The sequence below is a fragment of the Neophocaena asiaeorientalis genome, unplaced genomic scaffold (assembly GCF_003031525.2).
Source record: "Neophocaena asiaeorientalis asiaeorientalis breed wild unplaced genomic scaffold, Neophocaena_asiaeorientalis_V1.1 scaffold137, whole genome shotgun sequence".
Classification (NCBI taxonomy): domain Eukaryota; kingdom Metazoa; phylum Chordata; class Mammalia; order Artiodactyla; family Phocoenidae; genus Neophocaena; species Neophocaena asiaeorientalis.
In genome coordinates, this window is record NW_020171804.1 from 2,353,878 (window position 1) to 2,375,989 (window position 22,112).

At 51.2% G+C, this 22,112-nt stretch overlaps 1 protein-coding gene across 2 annotated transcripts in view; it reads right to left on the bottom strand.

The window, feature by feature from the left end:
- TNS3 (tensin 3) overlaps window positions 1–22,112 on the bottom strand; it is a 192,997-nt gene that overhangs the window by 7,364 nt on the left and 163,521 nt on the right. For both annotated transcript variants that reach the window (XM_024744006.1, XM_024744072.1), the window contains 7 exons: window positions 21,657–21,828; window positions 19,761–20,359; window positions 18,968–19,054; window positions 14,863–14,994; window positions 11,428–11,523; window positions 10,637–10,714; window positions 9,399–9,476 (listed from right to left, as the gene is read on the bottom strand). In XM_024744006.1, coding sequence (XP_024599774.1) covers window positions 9,399–9,476; window positions 10,637–10,714; window positions 11,428–11,523; window positions 14,863–14,994; window positions 18,968–19,054; window positions 19,761–20,359; window positions 21,657–21,828 — 1,242 coding nt within the window. The remainder of the gene's footprint in view (window positions 1–9,398; window positions 9,477–10,636; window positions 10,715–11,427; window positions 11,524–14,862; window positions 14,995–18,967; window positions 19,055–19,760; window positions 20,360–21,656; window positions 21,829–22,112) is intronic.

Below are 22,112 nucleotides of genomic sequence, written 5' to 3' on the forward strand. Positions count from 1 at the left end.
CACTGGAGAAAAGGAAGCTCCTCCCACTGGCCCAGGATGCGTCTCCACCCCTGCGGCATTATTTACACCTGGTGTCCCAAGGGTGGGCTGGAGGCACCTTCCTCCGTCTCAGTGTGGGTCTGGGTGGGATAAGAACCCCACCACACCTGCAGTTAAGGAAACGTCCCCAGAGGGGGGCCTGCAGCCTGGAACCCCAAATATCCACCCCGCATGGAGTTCTGAAAGCAGCAGGCACCCAGAAAGAGCTGCTGTGAACGAATGACTTGCAGAGACTCAGAACACAGTCTGCGCGCAAAGAGCTGGGATGGCTTGTCCTGTCCACGTGCTGCCAAGGGGGCTGGGGTTTGTCCACCGCCATCTCCCCCTGGGGGAAGCAAACAGCTGAGTGTGAGCGAACAAATGACTTGCAGAGACTCAGAACACAGTCTGCGTGCAAAGAGCTGGGATGGCTTATCCTGTCCACGTGCTGCCAAGGGGGCTGGGGTTTGTCCACCGCCATCTCCCCCTGGGGGAAGCAAACAGCTGAGTGTGAGCGAACAAATGACTTGCAGAGATTCAGAACACAGTCTGCGTGCAAAGAGCTGGGACGGGTTGTCCTGTCCACGTGCTGCCAAGGGGGCTGGGGTTTGTCCACCGCCATCGCCACTTGGGGGAAGCAAACAGCTGAGTCTGAGCGAACGAATGACTTGCAGAGATTCAGAACACAGTCTGCGTGCAAAGAGCTGGGACGGGTTGTCCTGTCCACGTGCTGCCAAGGGGGCTGGGGTTTGTCCACCGCCATCGCCACTTGGGGGAAGCAAACAGCTGAGTCTGAGCGAACGAATGACTTGCAGAGATTCAGAACACAGTCTGCGTGCAAAGAGCTGGGACGGGTTGTCCTGTCCACGTGCTGCCAAGGGGGCTGGGGTTTGTCCACCGCCATCGCCACTTGGGGGAAGCAAACAGCTGAGTCTGAGCGAACGAATGACTTGCAGAGATTCAGAACACAGTCTGCGTGCAAAGAGCTGGGACGGGTTGTCCTGTCCACGTGCTGCCAAGGGGGCTGGGGTTTGTCCACCGCCATCGCCACTTGGGGGAAGCAAACAGCTGAGTCTGAGCGAACGAATGACTTGCAGAGATTCAGAACACAGTCTGCGTGCAAAGAGCTGGGACGGGTTGTCCTGTCCACGTGCTGCCAAGGGGGCTGGGGTTTGTCCACCGCCATCTGCCCTTGGGGGAAGCAAACAGCTGAGTGCGAACGAGACTTTCTAAACAGACTGATGGCCCTTTGAGCCTGGATCCCTGCAGCTCAAGCAGAAGCTAACGTGGGACTTCGAGGCGTGTGACATCTGTGTGACTGTGGGACATTCAGACTCTCCCTGAAGTCCAGTCCTGCAGGGGCTGTGGCTTTGCCTGGCCACCCACCAAGGACGTGTCCCCCCGCCGGAACAGAGCCTCTCTTGTTCCCCGCTCTGCCGGATGCAGCCTCTGTAAGTGAGTGGGCTGTCTTAACTCCATCTCTAAAGGTCTTTAGATTTTCACTAAACAGAGAAGAAAAAGCTTCCCCTTGACTGGAGCAATAAGGTGAGCGCTGTGCCCTCGCCTGCACCACTTTCCTTGGGAGAGTCTCCCGGAGGCCCAGCCTCGGACAGGCTCCATCTCCACCCCGAATTCTGAGACTCAGCAGCAGTCACACCTGTTGGCAGGTGTGCTGCCACAGGCCCACGAAGGTGGGTTAAGAAGAACGGAAATAACGTACAATGTCCCTGGTGTCAAGATGCGGGGCCGCTTATGAGCTGCTAGCCCTCTGTTCTCTCCACGGCCAAGGTGACAATCCACAGCTACTTTTTAAGAAGCTGAGAAAGTTTGAGGATTTGGAAACTTCCACTTCAGTGAGGACACGATGATGAAGAAAGAAAGCAAGGCCTGGGGTTCGTGTAACAAATTCATCAGAAAAACGAGGTTCCTCCCTTTACCCTGGATGGGGGCATCAGAAGCGGGCAGGCTGGAGCCCCGCTGACCTGAGCCGGGAGCAGCTACAATCCTTTGATTTGCCGGAAGAGGCCTGAGTGGAAAGGCTGGGTCTTGAGGGAAGGTGGGAGATACCAGAGAACCGCCCAAGCTTAGCAGCCCCAGAGCCGGGCGACGGTATGTCCTGGAGTGTCACTTCACGGCTCCCAACGCGCCCAGGAGAAAGATCGAAACATGCCCGAAACGCCAGACTTCCCCAAATGCATGTTAACTGAGAGTTTCATCCCGGACACCAACTTCCCTCTATAAAGTTTACTGAACAAGTCACTTTAACTCTCTGAAAAAGAGCTTCGTATTTCACTCCTATAATTATTAAAATGACATTGTACCATTAAGCAAAATCTTCAAAGAAGTTCCCAAACACAACAGTTTTCACTTCTCGGAGCTCCACCTAACATGGCTCATTCCTTAGGACACTCACTCTGTGCCAGGCCTCGACTGAACATCTGAGACAGACTATCTCATCACATCTGCATCAGGGTCCTATGAGGAAGATTCTGTTATCATCCCCAATTTACAGATGAGGAAACGGAAGTGTAGAGAAATAGGCCAGAAGCCTGGCAACTCCCCAGGGGGCTTGCCGTGATACCCAACCTTCGTGCTGGCTCCTGCGGTGCTGAGGGTCCTGGTACCACCAGGTACCAGGCGCCAGGTAGAGAACACGGGCTCAGAAGAAATTTCACGTAACATTCCCGAGGATGAGCTGTGATTTTTTTTTTCTTTTTTTTTTTTGAGCTGTGAATTTTACTTCGAGACATTCCTCAGCCATAACGATGCCCGTCAGCAGCCCCATGTGATTGTCCTGACAGAGTGGCATCTTTTAAGCCACTGTCCCTCCTGCACATCTTGAGAGGCAGGGAGAAATCAGAGAGCCCTCCCTGAACGGCCGAGTTGCTGTGGCCACTGCTGCCCTCTCCGCGTCCTCTTGTCCCAGCCGGCGGCACTGCCCCATCTGAGGACGCCGGGCAATGAGACACTCCGGGGAACTGCAGGGCCGGAGGCCGACCTGCACTTCAGCTCCTGTCTGAACTTGAGGGGTCTACTTGTGTCATCTTGGGAAAGAGAGCGAGTTGGCAAAAGTCTTTAATATTGCAGTTGCCCAAAGCTTTGACGAAATCAGGTGCTTTTATGAAATGCTCACGTCAACCAGGACAGCCTTTCTGGAAGATGATTCGGCATTATTTACCAGGAGGGTCTGAAGACCTGCCTGCACCCCGTAACCTGGAGGTCCCGCTCCGAGAGACCTGAGACAGGAAATATTCCATAACCAGCTGAGACAGCTAGCCTAGAGGTGAAGATATTTGAGCCCCACGCTCATTTGGTGGGAAGTTAGTTGGAAACAAACTATGTCCAAAAGGAGGGGAATGGTTAAATGAGCCCCTCAATGGCATACCAACTAACCAGCAAATGGTAATCACGAACCCTGTATAGCAACATGGAAAAATGTTAGCGGTTTCTGGGAAAAGCAGAGTAAAACCATCTGTGCCATGATGAGACCTATACAAGAAAAGGCGTGTGTGCCTACGAACAGTTGGAGGTGTGCCTGGAAAATTTAAGACGGCTTGAGTTTAGGAGGGTCAATATTCTGCCTATGATTTCGTTAGTATTACTATACTGAGATTCATGCAGTTACAAAAGAGAAAAAAGAAAACTCTGATCTAGTCACAACGAAACCCCAGAAAACTGGCACGAGCTGAACCTGGAGCGGGCGCGCGTCTGCCACGACCCAGACTCCTGCTTCCTTGTAGCAGCACAAATATCCTTTTGAGAAGGAACAGCCGGCCTGGGGGGCATCTCCCCCCGACGCAGGGCGGCACTGTCCCTCCTCGGAGCGGAGAGGGGAGCCCTCCCTTCTCCCAAGCACGTCTGGGGCAGCTCTGCTGAGCACACGCCAGCCCCTTCCCTCCCCAGCGGAGGACAGGTGGGCCTGCTGTGCTTGTCCCCCGGGGCCTGGCCCAATACGTCCAATTCCACCTGAGGGTGCATAGCTGTGGTGCGATGCTGAACGGGAAAGCGCCCGTCAAACCCGCGGCGGGAAGCAGAAGTGTTAAGGTCACAGGTTCTCACCCAGTCCTACGGCTGCCAGAAATTCAGGGTCTGAAGTCCACAGTCCAGAACTCAGAAAAAGGAAGTAATGCAGAAAGGTAGCCTCCCAAGTGCTGTCTGTGGTACTGAGAAGTTAGAAGCACGCTAACTGGGCAACCGTAAGGGGTGGAATCAGCCGGTGGACGGTTCCTCAGCCACTGAAAGTGAGACCTAGGCTGTGTTTGCCAAAAACATGGGTAAACCCCTTATGCTAAGGGGGAAAAGGAAAACGGTCCGTGGTTGTACCTGGGCGACAGGTCTGTGGGGAATTCATTTCTCCCTTTTCTGTGTCTTCCTTTTTTTTTTTTTTTTTTTAAACTGGAAGAATTCCTATTACTTTTATAAAGAAAACATCCTTTACAGTACGGTACGTTAAAGACACAGCCCTAACGTTTATGGGATATCGTGTGGGGTCTGGTGCCAGGGCCTTCAGCTGCATTCCACTGCTTCAACAGAACCAATTAAGAGCTGACACTAAAAACATACACAGCAATTCTTTTAGAAACTGCAGCAACTCACGACGGCCTCGGTATCAGATTCAAACGGATTAAACTGAAGAGAACCGAACGCTGCAGACACCCCTGAGTGTCAGCGCCTCACCTCCACGCAGGGGACACGGGCCAGGGAATCTCGAGGAGCCCTTGCAGGGCCAGGGGTCTGGGATTCTAAGTGAATTCAGACAACAAATGAAACTTAGTTTAAGGGGAGAAAGAACCACTCAGTTTCCTTAAGGTGGTCAGAGACCGGACAGCCTGATCATCTTCCCACCACGGTCACTCTGCACTTTTCGAACCAACAGCTAGGACCCAGCGCTCTCTGCAGCATCCTCACTCTTCCAGCTACGTATCTGTGTCCTGACTCAATTCCTTGCCTTGTCAGCCGTGAAGGCCGCTGGATGGACATTTAAACCTTTTGATGTGTTCCAGAAACAAGAGATTTTAAAAGGACCTAAGCTCAGGGCAGTCATAATTTAACGCCCAGACATAAACGCCCAATCGGATGATTAAATAAGACCTCCAAGGTTCTGCGTGAAGTCCTGTCCCTGGGAGGCTCACCCTTTAAAAAAGCAAAGCATTCAGAGTTACTGATACGTGCCATAGATTATCTGAAAAGATGATAGAGTGTAACTAAAAATTATAAGCCACAGCAGAAGAAAAAGCTTTAATATCTAAAAATAAAGGCTATTATAGTTCCATTAGGATCAACTAATTCATTGATTCATTTACTGATTCAACATGTATTGGGAAAATGTTAGGTAACAAGGAAGCTTAAGGAGAAACATGAAATGCTGCTTGTAATGAGATGCTAGTGAACCAAAGTGCAGAACCCAGATGCGTATGTGCCCCAATGCTAACTGCCTGGGGTGGGTGAGCAGGGCTGTAACCCTGAGACACCAGGTGGTGCCCCGATGGAAGCCCAGGCTCTGCCAGCCTCACAGGGCACGTACTCTGGAAGGGTTTGCTGCCATCATTCTGGAGCACTTTTCTTGAATGAGGTTGACACATGAGTTGCAATTTAAAAATCGTTAATGACATGTTTAAAATTTTTTAAATACATTTTTTAAAAGGTGCAGTTGAAACAAACATGTCCATTGGAGCAGACCTGATTTCACAGCCCACCTCCAAGGTCAAGTGCATGGGTGAGCAGTTCACCAGCAAGGCCTGCAGCAAAGTCCAGCATGTTCCCCGCAACTTTGCTGGGACCCAGAGACATGGGGACAAAGCTGCTGCTTTAACGTAAGGTAGCAATGAGCCCTAGCGGGCTCCAGGGACCCCCTGAAACAACCTGCAGGCTGTGAGCTCATGGTCTTTGGCGTGGGGACAATGCCTCACAACGCTGCTGTGGGACCAGCCCTTTCGATCGTGTCTACGTAGAAAAAGGATAAGGCCACTTGCACAGCAAAGGCCACTCCTCTTGGGACAATAAAAGTGTTTTCACACGAAAGCAGAGCGGCAGGAGCACAACTACAGCTTACGTGACCACGTTACAGTTCCCAAGGCATTTTCAACATCCTGTTCAACTGGTCCTGCAGCCCCTGTGTCGGGGAGCGGTTATTATGATTATGTTGAGGTCTGCACGGCTACGTGACCTGCCAGAGGCTGAGCCCCAAGCGGCAGGGCCTGGACTGGAACTCAGACTGGATACAGGCAGACGCTTCCTTTTGAGGCTTCAAGTTCTAGCACGCTTGCTATCTTGGACAAACTCCTGTCACCTTTGTTCTGGCCACGGATAACTTATCCTTTAAGGATAGTCTATGAAGAGTTCAACACTAAAAAAAAATTCCTTTTGAAAACAGAGGGATTTTACTTTAGCTGGGTAATAGAGTCGGTGATGTAACTGCACAGACGAATAATGCAAATTGTACAGAGGAAGCAACAAGAAAATACCTGTATCTGCATATTCGTTCATTACAGAGTCACAGCTATAAAGTACTCTACAGACGTGAGGCACAGATAGAAGTATTTCTAGTCAGTCCTCCTGCAGACTCAGAGAATCCCTCTGCAACATTTCTGAGAGTAAATGTCTACCTTGAATGAAAGACCTCCAGTGGGGGAACTCAAGGTTTGGAGCCAGTGGGCCCCATAATTCTCTCCAGCTGTGTCCCTCCCTCACAGCCACACACCCACAAGAGCCCTGTGGTCTCTGGCTCGTCCACAACCCTCTTAAGCTGGGGTCACTAGGACTGCCTCTCATGCTGCAAAAATGACCTGGCCTGAAACTAATAAGCTATTACGGCAAGGTTGCAGGATACAAAGTGAATACACAAGTCAATCACTTCCCTATATAACAGCAGAGAACAAGTGGAATTTGTAGTTAAAAACACAATCCCATTTATATTAGCACCCCCAAAATGAAATACTTAGGTATGAATCTAATACAATACGTATAAGATCTATATGAGGAAAAGTACAAAACTCCCACTAATAAAATCAAAGAAGTAAATAAACTCAATATTCCACATTCATGAATAGGAAGACTCAGTATATAATTCTGATGTCAGTTCTTCCCAACTTGATCTGTAGATTCAATGACATCTCAATCCAAATTCCAGCAACTTACTTTGTGGATATCAACAAACTAACTCTAAAGTTTATATGGAGAGCAAAAGACCCAGGGCAGCCAACACAATATTGAAGGAGAAGAACCAAGTCAGAGGACTGATACGACTTGGCTTCAAGACTTACTATAAAGTGTCAGTAATCAAGACAGTGTGGTATTGGTGAAATAATAGACAAATAGATGAACGGAACAGAATAGAAAGCCCAGAAATAGACCCATATAAATAGTCAATGGATCTTTGACAAAGGGACAAAGGAGATACAGCATTGCAGAAATAGTCTTTTCCACAAATGGTGCTGGAACAACTGGACTTCACGTGTGAAAAAAACTAGACACAGACCTTAAACCCGTCACAAAAATTAACTCAAACTAGAATGGCTATAAATGTGAAATGCAAAACTATAAAACTCTTAGGAAAAAATTTAGATGACCTTGGGTTTGGTGAAAACTTTTTAGATACAATACAGAAGACATGATCCATGAAAGGAAGTATTGATAAACTGGATTTCATTAAAATAAAAAATCTTTTGCTCTGAGAGACACTGTCAAGAGAATGAGAAGACAAGCCACATCCTGGGAGAAAGTATTTGCAAAAGACAAATCTCACAAAGAACTGTTATCCAACATATACAAAGATCTCTTAAAATTTAACAAGAAAACAAACAACCCTATTGAAAAATGGCCAAACAACCTTAACAGACACCTTGCCAAAGAAGAGATGCATATGGCAAACAAGCACATGAAAAGATGCCCCACGTCATAGGTCATCAAGAAAATGCAAATTAAAACAACAAGATACCACTAAACACCTATTCGGAATGGCCAAAATCCAGAACACTGACAGCACCAACCGCTGGTAGGATGTGGGGAAGCAGGAAGTCTCAGGCATCGCTGGTGGGAATGCAAAACGGTGCGGCCACTTTGGAAGACAGTCTGATGGTTTCTTACAGAATAAACATACTCTTACCATGCGATCCAGCGATTGTGCTCCTTGGTATTTACCCAGAGGCACTGACAATTACGTCCACCCTGAAACCTGCATGTGGATGTTTACAGCGGTTTTATTCATAATTACGGAAATGTATAAACACTCGAGATGTCCTTCAGTGGGTGAACGGATAAACAAACTGTGGTACATCCAGACAATGGAATATAATTCAGCACTAAAAGGAAGCAGCTCTCAGACCATAAAAAGACATGGAGGAATCTTCAAGGCATACTACTAAGTGAAAGAATCCAATCTGAAAAGGCTATGGATACTGTATGATTCTAATCATATGACATTCGGGAAAAGCAAAACCATGGAGACAATAAAAGGATCAGTGGTTGCCAGGAGTTAGGGAGGAGGGATGAAGAGTCGGAGCACGGAGGATTTTTAGGACCTTGAAACTATTCTGTGTGATACTATAATGGTGGATACACGTCATCAAACGTTTGTCCAGACCCATGGACACTGAAACTATTCTGTGTGATGCTATAATGGTGGATACACGTCATCAAACGTTTGTCCAGACCCATGGACACTGAAACTATTCTGTGTGATGCTATCACGGTGGATACACGTCATCAAACGTTTGTCCAGACCCATGGACACTGAAACTATTCTGTGTGATGCTATCACGGTGGATACACGTCATCAAACATTTGTCCAGACCCATGGAATATACACCAAGAGTGAACAGTAATGTAAACTATGGACTCCGGGTGACTATGATGTGTCCATGTAGGTTCATCAACTGTAGCAAATGTCCCACTGATGGGGGATGTAATGAGGGAGACTGCGCATGTGTAGGGGCAAGGGCTATATGGGAACTCTCCGCACCTTCCTCTCAGTTTTGCTGTGAGCCTAAAACTGCACTAAAAAATAAAGTCTAGTAATAAGAAACGTGCCCCGGGGAGCTCGCTGTCTGGGGGTCTGTGTCACCCTGGGTCAAACTGCGGACTCACTGATCTCTTTAACATTTCCAGCTGGAGGGGCAGGTCGCCCACATTCTCCCAACTGAAACACAGGCTGTGACATTTACTCCACTGAATTTGGTCATCTTTGGCCTGCAGAGTCCTGGCCCTGCTGCCAGGACACTTGAAGCCCCACCCAGACCAGCCCTGGGGCAGTTTCTACAGAAGGAAACCTCCTCTGACACAGCAAGGAGAGGAACCCAGACCGAGGTAAGAAAGGAAGCTGGGTCACTGAGCCCGTCTCTGCCCAGGAACCTGGAGGAGCAGAAAACGCGGCGGGGACTGACCTGCCCCCTGCTTCAGCAGCTCGGCCGCAGAGTTGGCTGCCGTTTGCGGAGAACTTTCGGCTCTTTCCTCCAACGGGTCTGCAGGAAGGAGTGAGAAAACGCAGAAGTGAGTCCACCTCCCAGGCAAAGAATGACCATGACATTGTGGATGTTCATGACCGAGGCCCGGACGGTGACGCACAGGCTCTGCAGAGCTGGGCCTTCCTCCTGCAGACAAGAGCCCAGCACAGAGAACCATCACCACGTTCCAAGCAAAAGCTGGGATGGCACAGCCCAGCAAAATAGCTTTCTCACCTCTGAATTAATTTATGTGAACAATTACATTTTAAGAGGTAAGTCAGGGCTTCCCTGGTGGCGCAGTGGTTGAGAGTCCGGCTGCCGATGCAGGGGACACGGGTTCGAGTCCCGGTCTGGGAAGATCCCACATGCCACGGAGCAACTAGGCCCGTGCGCCACGACTACTGAGCCTGCGCTCTAGAGCCCGTGCGCCACAACTACTGAGCCTGTGCGTCTGAAGCCTGTGCTCTGCAACAAGAGAGGCCGCAATAGTGAGAGGCCCGCGCACCGCGATGAAGAGTGGCCCCCGCTCGCCGCAACCAGAGAAAGCCCTTGCACAGAAACAAAGACCCAACACAGCCAAAAATAAATAAATAAATAAATAAATAATAAAAATAAAGGAATTCTCTTTAAAAAAAAACAGGTAAGTCATGTTTGCCTGTATTTTAAATTAATGATGTTTCTGGAATATAATACAATTATGTGAACTTGAGATTGTCTAGGAAAGTGGGGATATGCCTGATCACCGGCTGTGGGTGCTATTTTTAAAAGTCTTTCCACCGTGAATATTTTGAAACAAACACAAAGGTAAAGACAATAGCTCATCCAGCACCTGACGTCAACAATATCAACAGTTTGCTGATTTTGTAGAATTACAAAATTTAAATGTAAATGACCTGGAAGGTCTCTGAGTCCAGGCATTTTATAACTTTGAGCTACAGAATCTTGGCTCCAAGGAAACTTTTCACAAAGCCATGACATAAAGACATGACCGGAGGCTGCAGGGGCAGCGGGCCACCTCTTCTTACCTGACCTGGGTGAACTATTCAGGGTTTACCCACAGAGTACGTGATGGAAAGGAAGTTCTGGTCTGATTTTTCTCAAGGAATCTCTTCGGATCCCAACACTCTGCGGGTGACCCCACACAGAGCCAGGGCAGCCCTCAGACCCCGGCAGCGTACCTCTATCCGGAATGAGCAGTTTGCAGGGCAAAGCCAAGGGCGTGATGGAATGCTGACACACCAAAGCCGTCAGGCTCCCTGTGAAGAGATGAAGAGCAAACAGGCGTTAGCACTGCCCTAAATACTGTGCCGCTCAGCCAATTTATCTCCTGAAAGGAGGCTGCTGCGAAGGGTGACCCCTTATAGTTTTGGCACCCAACGTGCTCCATCATTGTGGGAATTTGTGCAAAACTTCAACGAAGCCGTAAGTTCAGCAGACGGCAAAGGGGCAGATAAAGGGAACTACAGATGATTCTCAGCAAAGACACTTCATCACCAATTCATAACGAACAAGTCACACAGTCTGCTGAATCTGACGCAGCTCCCACCGGTACCGCCGAATCATCTCTGTGAGGCGATGCTTTGGTTCGCTCAAGCTCTGCCTGTGAGCTCATGCCCGCAGGGGCGGGAAGGCTCTCGTCTTACAGGGCGCCTGTGTTTCTCTTGTGCCCGGAGGGTGGGGTCACACTCAGGCCCCAACCTCGTCCACCCTTCTCTGCCCGCCTGCCTGGACCGTACCGTGTGGAATCTGCATTTCTAGTCCCGGCACCGTGCATTTTACTTGCTTAGTTTTGAGAAAGCTTTTAAGAAAATTTAATATCCAGTTTATTTTAGAGATGATAATTGAGGAATCTCTGAATGGGGATGAAAAGTAAACGCTCTGCGTGAAGCCCCAGCGGAGCGATGGCAGTGAGCAGAGGCAACGCGTGCTGGTGGGTTCAGAACACCAAGTCAGGCTCTCAGCCACTTACCAAAATACGGTTCATTGGAGCACCCTTTCAACCGCACCCCTTTTGGGGTGCACTCGATCAGAAAATGCCGAACGAGTTCATTGGCCAAATCTCCAGCTGTGGTAGAGGTTTAAAAGAAAGAGAAGAGAGTTTTAAAACATGAGAGCAGGGGAGGATGAGAGAGAAGGAAGGAGAGTCTGGCCCCCGCAGTAGGTTGGCTGCCAAGAACCACTCTAGGAATGGTAGCTGGGCTGCAGGAAGGCTGGCTGAGCACTGCCCGATGGGCAGCTAGAACCCCCTCCAGTGACTGTGCTTACAGGTGGAGGAGTCCTTAGGAGACAGCCTCAAACACTGCAGAATTCCCAGCGACGGAAATGAGCAGCTAAGAACTGGGAACATGGACCTCCAGCTCCTTTGCCTCCTAAGAGGAGAATTAGAAAGACCCAGACACAGCATGACGCCCAAGAATGAATCACTGGAAAGAGCTGGAAGGGTGCCAGTCTTCTGGGTAAGATTTAGCCAGGAGTCAGGTACACAAACCCCTCCTGACAGCAAGCCCTCTAATCATATTGCTGCTACACAGACCTGTGTTCATGCCAGCCCGTGAGCCCAAAGAGAAAGTGCATCACGAAAAGCCACGGAATGGCAAACTGTCTGATGGTGGAAAAGTACAAACAACAAACAGAAGAAAAAGAAGTCCCCGCACTATGCAGACATTCACATCCACACGGCGCAGTGTTTCCGTCCTGCCTCATTCAGCACCCTCCCTGGGAACATGTTTCCATGGGAACGTGTCTCCATGGGAACGTGTCCCCATGGGAACATGTCTGCCTGCCGTAACTTCTAACATTTCTGATGGCAGGACCTGCTAGAGGTGGGTTTGGGCTCCACACCTGGGCCATGGCAGGCTCCCCGGCGATGCTTATTTTAAACAACAGTGACAAATACCAACAACATCGGTGTCAGCATTTCACAGGGGCAGTATAGCTGGTAGGAAAGGAAATGATCAGATTCCATAAAAGGCAGTACTGAATAAAAAGGGGGACAAGAACATTTTGCCATTCAGTTGTGGGAGGAAAATGATCCATGGCTTCCAAACTGAAGGCAGACACAGAGTGTGGTCTGGATGCCAGTGGTGAGAAGTGAGTCAGTGGGGAACCCAGCTGCATGGGGATTCGGAGACCAGCACCCCACACATCTGTCGCTGTCCCGTCTCCGGGGTGCCAGGGGTGGGTGGTGACTTGCTGGGCTTTTTTCCTGGTCAACTGTCCTCTCAGATCTATCCTTAGACTGTGAAATCCAAATGCCAAATCCAGGGGCCGGATGAAGGCAAGGCAACCAGACAAAATTTCACCCAGAGGATGCGCCTGGCAATGTTGCATGTCCTGAACTCTGCTATTCTAATATCCTCTATTTTGTTGCCTTTGCCTGAAGATTGAGACAAAGTGGGCCTTAGAGGCGGGATGCATGCCTGGAGGTAAGAATTATACACCACCATCTGTATTTCCAAAAAGATAATGCATGCAGTAAAAAAAAAAAAAAAAAAAAATAGTTTTAAAAGCTTCAGCTGAAACTGAGGAGCCAGGGAACTGCCATGCACTCACTTCTGCTCCCTCGTCACCCATCCCTGTCTCCACAGACCCTCAGAGGTTCCGGTCCTGAGTGTTTTCTGATAATAATCATCACTCAGCATGTTTGCAAATACTGCCAAATGACTTACATCCTCCACAATCAGGGCCGAGTCAGCTCCTGAGCTACAAAAGCCTCTGTTTAAACCACTCGAAAGCCAGTGGAGTGTTTGGTGGAGCTTCTCATGCAGGAATTCTGGATGCCCTGGGGCCCTACTTCCAAGGCTCCCGTGTTCTGCATGATCTGCACAGAGCCTTCTCCCCCTTCACTTCCAGACATGACAATAGCCACAGATCTGGCCTCTGAATCACCTGCTCCTCCCAGCCTCCCCGCCGCCCCCCCGCCCCCGCTTCTATTCACACAACCACTACCTTTGCCCAAACCGACCATCTAAGTTTCCTGAAAACCCCTTGGCCATGCCTGAAGCCGGACCCCTTGGAAACCAAATCTCATTCTTCAAGGTGTAACTCACTCCAAGGCAATTTTCTCCAGGAAGCTTTAAGCAGAGATTTCATCCCAGGATTTGGTACTGGGCACAGAGCATGAGTGAAGCAGGTAAGTGTCATTTGGTTTAAACACCAAAGGTTCAGAATCTGTGCTTATTCTGATCTACCCTCGCCCCACCCAGGTGAGCCCAGGTGCCCTAGGAAGAGCCATGTAACTTGCTGACATTCCAGTACACAATCTCCATGTAGGGGAAAAGAATCTTTTCCCTTTCCTTAGAGTTTGTGGCAATAGTTGGTTAAAAAAAAAAGGGGGGGCAAGGAGGGCAGGGTGCGATAAAAAGAAAAAAAAAAAGAATAAACCAGAAACCGCATATTAGGGGACAGGGAAAGGGAATAAAGGTATTGATTTGTTGGGAACCGAGCTCATCCCTGAAGGAGAGGTGAGAAAGGACCTGGTGATACTGTATTTGAACGGGTGGTATCAACGTGAGCTCAGGAATTTTTTAAAAGGATACATTCCCTAGCTCGGGTCCTAGAGAGAAGGAGTGGTACTCTGATAGCAAAGAGCAAACCTAGCAATTAGATCTTGGTTTCTAGATACCATTCCCCAATAAAAAGAACCAAGGATCTTTAGAGAAATGGCTGGGGCAGGGAAAGTACAAAGTAAGCCTAAAACACGTCTGCTGTTTCAGAAAGCTGGCGTGCTCAGGGACTAATGGGGGGTATGTCAGAAGGACAAGGGGCCGCTGGAAGGGCCTCAGCTAGTCAAATCCAGGATCCTTGGAAACCAAAAAGTCATGGTGGCGATGGATTACAACACACAGGAAAGGGCATGTAGGGGCTTCCCCACAAAGTTGTGGCCTATGTTTGGGTACATGCATGTCTGCTTCATAATAACGCTTACCTGTGCATGCAGGCCTCACAAACTCTTCTATACATGGTTATGTTTGTGACAAAAAACATTAAAAAGGTAAGAAGAAGCCTTGCCTGTATTACACGTTATTCGGCTAGTATTTGCCCCTTGTGCAGAGTGTTGGACCAGAGAGGAAGAAGGCTTTGTCCTTTCCCCTAAGGAAGGATAATCTCATGACTCCATCCATGTCTACCCACAGGAAGCAGGAGGGAACTGAGGCATACAGGGCTGAAAATGGGAGCAAAGATGCCTTATCACGGACTTGCTCCGTTGTTTCGACATCTGATCGCCCATCAAAGCAATAAAAAAAAGTTTACAAATAATTAACCTTCCTTCTTGAGCCAAGACAGTACTTACCAAAATACACCAGAAAAAATAAATAAGAAGAAGAAAACCTATGAGTCATCTCACAGGCACTAAAGGTAACTGACAGGCGAGGTGCCGCTGAGAAGAGCCGGCGGGACCCACCTTTCTTGTTCAGCTGCAAGACGGAGGGCGGGGGCGTGGCCACCTTCATGGCCAGGCCATAGGCGCCTCGGAAGGAGTGGCTGTCCCTGACGATAAATGACCCGGGTTCCTTGTCCTTCAGCATAGCGATGGCTGCGGAGGGGAACAGAGAGACGTGAGTGTCTGCCGGGGGAGGCCACGGCCTGTCTCCACTCAGGGACGTGACAAGGGTGAGGGAAGCCTCTGTGATGACTTGACTGTAAAAGATACAGGGGCACAGGGCGGCCCGTCCCTTTAGATCACAAAGGTGCTGCCTTCACACATGACTCCTATTAACCCCGCAGCACCTGTGAAGGCCAAATGAGGACCCCCCCACACACATACACACCTGACAGCCCAGGAAACCGAGTCCTGGTACACACAGTGTGACGCAGCAGGAAGTCAGGCGGGGCCGCCACGCATTCCCCACCGTGGCCCTGCCCTACGTCTCCCCGCGTGGCATTTTTCTTAGAGATTTTAGAAAGTGCGCTTTCAACTTTCAAAAGAAGGTAAGACGTTTCCAATTCCACTTTCTGAAGACTGTGAGAGTGTCCCCCAAAAGTTACTGAATATCTAATACGATTTCCAAGATTTGCCCCAGGGGGATCGTAGGTGGCCCTCCGTCCCGTGGCTCTGAGGCAGGTGTGGTAGTTATGGCCAATTGTTTCCAGCCTGGACGAGGCTGTGAACCCGTATTCGATGCGGCCGACACCAGTCAGTCAGGGCCACGAGCTGCACCTGGCACTGCACCTTCCACCTGTCCCTGGTGAGGCTGGGAGGCATGTCACACTGTGACCTATAAAGAACATCCCTCCCCTTCAAGCTCAAAGTCTGGCTCCCCCAGGTCCCATGCTCAGGATACGGGAAGAAATCGGGATGGATGGATGGGTTAGGGTGACAGTAACCTCAAGTCGACGCAGCCCAGACACCGGCGAGAGTTTTCTCTAATAACCAGAACATCTCTCAGAATGTCTCTTATAAACTTTACATTTTACAAAAAGAAAACTAGGGATTTAAAATATAAGGCACTAGAAAATTACAGCCATGGAAATGCCGCCTTTCTGTAGAGCCAGAGGCCCTGTCTGGAGTAGATGGGGGGCCCGGACATAAACTCAGGAGTGGCAGGAAGCCCTGTCACGCCTCAGGAAATAACCCCAGGAAGCCCTCTGTCCCAGGCCCCCGTGCATCCCGACTCCAGCCCCAATCCCCCGGCATGGCATTTGCTCGGCTGCAGGATGAAACAATTGGTTTCTTGTACACACTCTTCCATGGCGATGCCCCAGCCCCTGCCGCAGGACAAGGCCATAAGGCAGGAACTTGTACACTGACACGCATAGGGGACGAGGGACAGGAAAGCACAGTGCTCTCCAAGGGGAGCGGGTTTGGTAGGACCCTGCGGGGTGCAAGCCTGACACAGTGGAGTGAAAGCCCGCCTGCTGCTCCAGCAGTTCAAGGCCCGGGAGGGGAGGGTGGGTGGACACCACGGGGGACCCCAGGCCTTCGCAGCTGGTTTTATCTCATAGCATGTTTTCTAAATATGGGGGCTGAAGACCTATTATGTTTTTAAAGCAGGGGAAAGACCACTCACAGAAGTTATAGTTTTCAATTGTGATAACCTCACCAGAGCTGCTTCTTTGCAAGTCATGATTTTACTTCACTGTGGTGGAAAAAAGCGCCCCAGCCTCACGGGAGGCCGACTTCTGGGCAGCAGAGAGAAGGCCAGCTCTGCTCCGGCCCGTCCTCCCCTCCCAGACCCCATCCCTGAAGCCAGACCAGCTGGGCACAAGGGAGCCGGGGTCTCACGCACCCGCAGAGGGAACCTGAGGGCGATGCTGGGCTCGTTGTTTCTGGAACAGAAATGAGCCCGCATTGAGGGGGTGAGAAGGAGCTCGTGCACACCCATGGGATCGTCATCACCTCTCTCCCTGCAGCTGGTGTTTTCAAGGATTCGAGGGCAGAGGCCTGAGAGCACGGCTGGAACAACCATACTTAATTTCTACTTTACTTTCCTCCTACGGTTTTTATGTTCACCTTTAAAAAGCCCCAAGGTACTAATCTTGCCATAATAATATGTGAACAATTGATTGTGCCCTAAACAGGCTATAGGGCTTTTTTTTTCCCCTCCTGAATCTCCCTGAAATTTCAGTACAGTTTTTCCAGAAAAAGGCACATCCCAGCAGTTACAACAAAACCCACGGATGGCTTTCTTCCATCTGGAGAAGTTGGCACACCCAACAGAACATTCACCTGTGTAGGTGTTGTCTATACAAAATATCTAGAAAATAGAGGAAGTTATGCTTTTGGAGTTCAACTGGAAAAATCAATGCCCGATGCACATATTAACTATTTTGAGATGGGGTCCACCCCAAAGAAATATATATATTTTTTTGCGGTACGCGGGCCTCTCACTGCTGTGGCCTCTCCCGTTGCGGAGCACAGGCTCTGGACGCGCAGGCTCAGCGGCCATGGCTCACGGGCCCAGCCGCTCCGCGGCATGTGGGGTCTTCCCGGACCGGGGCACGAACCCGTGTCCCCTGCATCGGCAGGCAGACCCTCAACCACTGCGCCACCAGGGAAGCCCCCAAATAACTATTTTTAAATGTGTAGCTAAGATTAGGCAAACGACAAGAGTAACTGCTACCGCCCAGCAGATGCCACCAAGGGAGGTCCCCTCCATCCAGATCCTTTCCCCCAAACCCCACGTGGAAGGCTTTCCCATCGCCATTGCGCAGGACGGCCTGCCTAGTGCTCTCCAACCAAGACTGCCTCTTCTGGAGCCAGAGCCTGGCTGTTCAGTCAGAGAAGGGGGCGGCCCAGCCCAGCCTTCACCCTGGTCTGAAAGGCTGAGCCGCCAGAGTAGGAGGGTCTGCTCAGAATAGTCTAGGGTAGGGTCCCCAACAAGCACTTCTCAGGGTCTGTCGGGCTGGATGAGACAGCTGCAGCTAAGGGCCACAGTCCTGGGGGTTCTTGTGACCAGAGCAGGGAGGGGACGAGGACAGAGCATCTGGCCACAACAGAGCCTGGAACGTGGGGAGTGCACGGCACAAAGGCCAATTCAGGGACTCAGAAACCTCTCCAGGCCAAGCGAGCTCCCCTCATAGGAAATGACAATAGGTCCATTGAGCTCATGGGAAGAAAGGCACATTCTTACCATTTTTATTATCTGCCTAATTGAGTAGAAGAATTTCAGTGACAACGTTGGACACTGCTGTTTTCCAGCCATTTAACTGTTCACATCCAGGCACTTTTGAGAAACACTCCCCCGGAGAGCAGTTGCGATTTCTTCCCCACTTGCTGAGAGCAGCCCCTGGGGTATCTCCTTTCTGGGTATCCTGGCCAGCACCTGCCAGCCCCAGCTCCACGTCATCCTCTATCGGAGGGACGTCTGGGAGTGATGAGCCCACCCGCAGGCGGCCGTGTCGTCACCCCCAGGGAGGACGGTGGCTCCCGTGAGCAGGGCCACCACGTCGCAGGGATCCCACGAATTCTGCTGGAGTGAGTGCTGTTCGCCTGAAAGGCTGCCCCAGAGGGACCACCACCGACGGCATGCCAGCGTCCCTCTGGGACACCTCTTCTATTCGCGTTCTAGTAAAAAGTGACACGCGGCTTCACTGCTCAAAAATATTAACCATTTCTCATTTTTGCCAGCTGTCTTCCGACTGTACCGCGCACCCAGAGCTGCTGTGCTGCGTGTGACATGCTGGGCTGAGTCCGCCAGCAGCTCGTCTTTCCAGTGTGACACAGGCAGGTGTGCCCATGAAAGGTGTTAGAAAGACACCTCTCCTTCCCCCACCGGCTGGGGCCCATGACGTCTTCTCATCATGTCATCACTGGCAACGCTGGCCAAACCTTGTCTGGTGGAAGCCAGCAGAAATTACACCCCACACACTAGAACGATCGTGGCCGGTGCCCATCCTGGCCGGCTCCCTCATTAGGACTGAGCGTTTCCAAGAAAAACGTAAAGGTCGTAGCCTTTCCCTCAAGGCGAGTCACGAAGTCACTTCCTCCAGCTCATCCGTCCCACCCTGATGCTCCCACCCCCGCGGCCCTGCTTCCCGGACGCAGAGCCCTGGTCTCGCCCACGCACCTTGCTCTCTGGAGATATCTGCCTTGTACCAGAACTTGGATGTATCTTGGACAAAGTTCACGGACAAGTGCTTATCACCTGGATTATCTGCAAAACAGAATTGAAAAACAGTAACTGTGAAGGGCGTTTTTCATTGCAACTCTCACCTCAAAGGGACCTAGAAATTCAAAGTCCCACCCTGGGCGAGGACAGGGTGCTCTGGGGAGAGCGCTCTCTTTAACTACAGGGGAGAAGCCTGACTCCGAGCAGGGAGTGGCTGTTTCGTAACAGAAAACACAAAGACAGCAGGACACTGCGATCAGGCCTCTGCAACACATTTCAACAACACGTAGTTAGAAAGATAGGAAGCGCAAGGAGCAGAGCTGGCGTCGCTTTACTCCTGTCAGTGTCTTATTATACCTTTTACATTTGAAACATTTCATAATTAAATTTCAAAGGTATTTGTTTAATGTTTTTTTCTTACAGTCACTGTCACAGAACCCTGATTCCAAGTCAAAGGGGAAAAAAACAGAACCACCACGGATGTCTACATTTTCTGCTGTTGGAATGAATCTAACGTGAATACACGCACAAGCTGGATGAATTGCGAGGCGGCTCTGCACTGGTATTGTGCTTCGGGCTAGTGAGATGGAAAAGACCCCATGAAGGCTCTGGATTCTTCTCTCTAGCCGCTCAGCCCAGCCCTAGCACTGGTGCTCCCTGGGAAGGCCCATCTGTAACCCCAGGGTCCGTCCCTGCCCAAGTGCACCTGTGAGCACAGGGGTGGGCCCCCGACCCGTGGAGACGCGCCTACCTGGGGAAGGTGCAGCTCCCTCCGCAGCCTTGGGAAAGTCCGGGAGGATGTTTGGGAAAGGGATGCTCATGGTGCTGCCGCTGTGAGGGCTGGAGAAGCCGCTTGAGGATGGAGACACTGAGCCAAAAGAACGGTCCCCCTCCGAGGCCCGCTTCTTCTCGGGAAGGGGCGGCTGCCCGGGCAGGGTCAGCCCCGGGCCCTGCAGGCCGGGGCTGTGGTGGCTGCTCTGTCCAGGTGCCACCGTGAGAAAGCTGTGGGACAGGAAGCCGTTGTCGGCAGCCTCAGCTGCTGTCCGCAGGGCGCCGGGGGCCTGGGACGCTCCGTGGGAATTGGCCAGCAAGGCCCCCGGGTCCTCGCCGGGGGGGAGCCCACCTCCTTCAGGGGCAGTGCCGAAGCTCAGGAAGGCCTGGCTGCCTGGGGGGCCCAGAGCTTCCGGCGGCTCCGCCAGGGACAGCTCGTGGCCGTGGAAGGACGTCTGGAGCTCGGCTGGCGGGAAGTGGGGCCGCCCAGGGCCGTCCTTGCCGGGCCGGCTGCTCCCCAGCAGGGTCAGCGTGGACCTGGGGCTGGTGTCCACCCACTGGTGCTCGGCCGAGGAAGGGCTGTTCAAAAGACAAACCGTCAGGGGACGACACGTCCAGGGAGATGCCTGGAAATTAGCAACGGTTCCCACATGGCAGGGGTGGGGAGGCTGGGTGCCGAGGCTCCCCCTGCAGCGGCGCGAGGCTCCCCGAGTATCTGAACTCAGGCCCTGCCCTTCCAGTCTCCCCACTGACTGTTGACCCCAGATGCTCAGTCTACAGCCTCAGGGACGGGTGGAGGGGTGGTGGAGGGGTCCGACCCTGCCTCCCCAGCCTCTGTGCCTCTTCCTTCCTCGCTGTTCATCTGGCAAAGTCCCCTTTTCTCTTCAGTTCAAGACGTAGCTCGACTGTGTCCTGACTTTGAAGCCCGTGTCCATGTGTGCACAGGGATTAGCTGTGTCCTCCCTCTGGTCCCACCACGCATGCATCAACCACGGGATCTGCTTAAACCTCCCTCCCCCATTCTCTTTTTTTCTTCCCGATGCCCAACACAGGTGCCTGACACAGTCAGTTTTCATAAGTGCTTGCAGGACAGCCAGCTGATAAAGGATACATAGGAGACTGCCATATCGAAAATGGGAAATTCCAATATTAAGAATATTGGAAATTCTCTATATTTCGAAATATAGAAAGACAGCTAACACACTAGCAAACATGTATTTGCTCTGTGTGTGATGTTGAGTCCTGATACGCAATGTCCCCCTTTTTTGTAAAGAGAAAGGAGGTGGAATTAAGGGTGGTAAATAACTGTAGAGCAATGTGCCCACAAGTAAAATACTAAGAAATGATTCCTACCCTGAGCATCTGAATTTGCTCAGCGGCAGTCCTTTGTGAAGGAGAAATAGGACATTTCTCTGTGGCTGTCTGTGGCCCATCCTTTCTGTTTTCCAATCCCACTGCGGGGTGTTCCTGCACCCCCCATGCTTTCCCGAACACCTGCACAAATTCCATGTCTCCGAGAGCAGCACGTCCTGCCTGCCCTGTCCACCCCAATCTGCAGCCCCGGGCAGGCCCCCTCCTAGCCTGGCCACTGCACCCCCTTTCCAGCCTCAGCTCAGATAACGTTTCACGGACGCTCGGTCCTGAGCTGGCCACTGTGCCCGGACTCTAAGTACAGTGTGTTCCTTGAGCACTCCGCCTGCTAACAGTGAGGGTGGACTCAGGAGTTTTTATTTTGACTGCATTTTTGAAGAGTGATGGTGGTCAATCCACAAGGCAGCCCGGTGTCATGTGGAGGACAAGCCCCCGCCTTCCCTCCGTGGTGCTTGGATTTGGGGTCTGTAAGAGCAGCCTGTATTTGGTTCAAAGGGCACCTTACCTCCCCCTCCGCTGGCTGGGGCTGCGGCCAGAAATTGTGCAGGAGGACGTGAACGCCCGCTGGAAGGAGGGCGCCGTGGGCATGTCGGCCCGGAGCGTCGCAGGTTTGGGTCCAACGGGGCTCTCTGACATCCCCACAGGGTGACCGAGAACCTCAGGGCAGCCTCGTGGTTCTGCATCAAGGAAACACGAGCGGGCTGTAAGAAGCAGTGCCACTTCCGAAGCTTTCTGCAGCAGGAGGAGGTGCCCCGATTCCGCCAAGTACAGTGTCCTCACGTCTGGCACATTTCCAAAAGGAGACACACCTGACCAGTCCCTGCGCGCAGCTTTCAACACGTACTGATAATCACCATCCACTGACGATGTTCGTTTACAGTGAGACGGGAGGCAGCCCAGTGTCTCACCCGAGGAACAGTTTGCCCTGATATACTTACCGTGCTGATGAAGTAAGCCATTT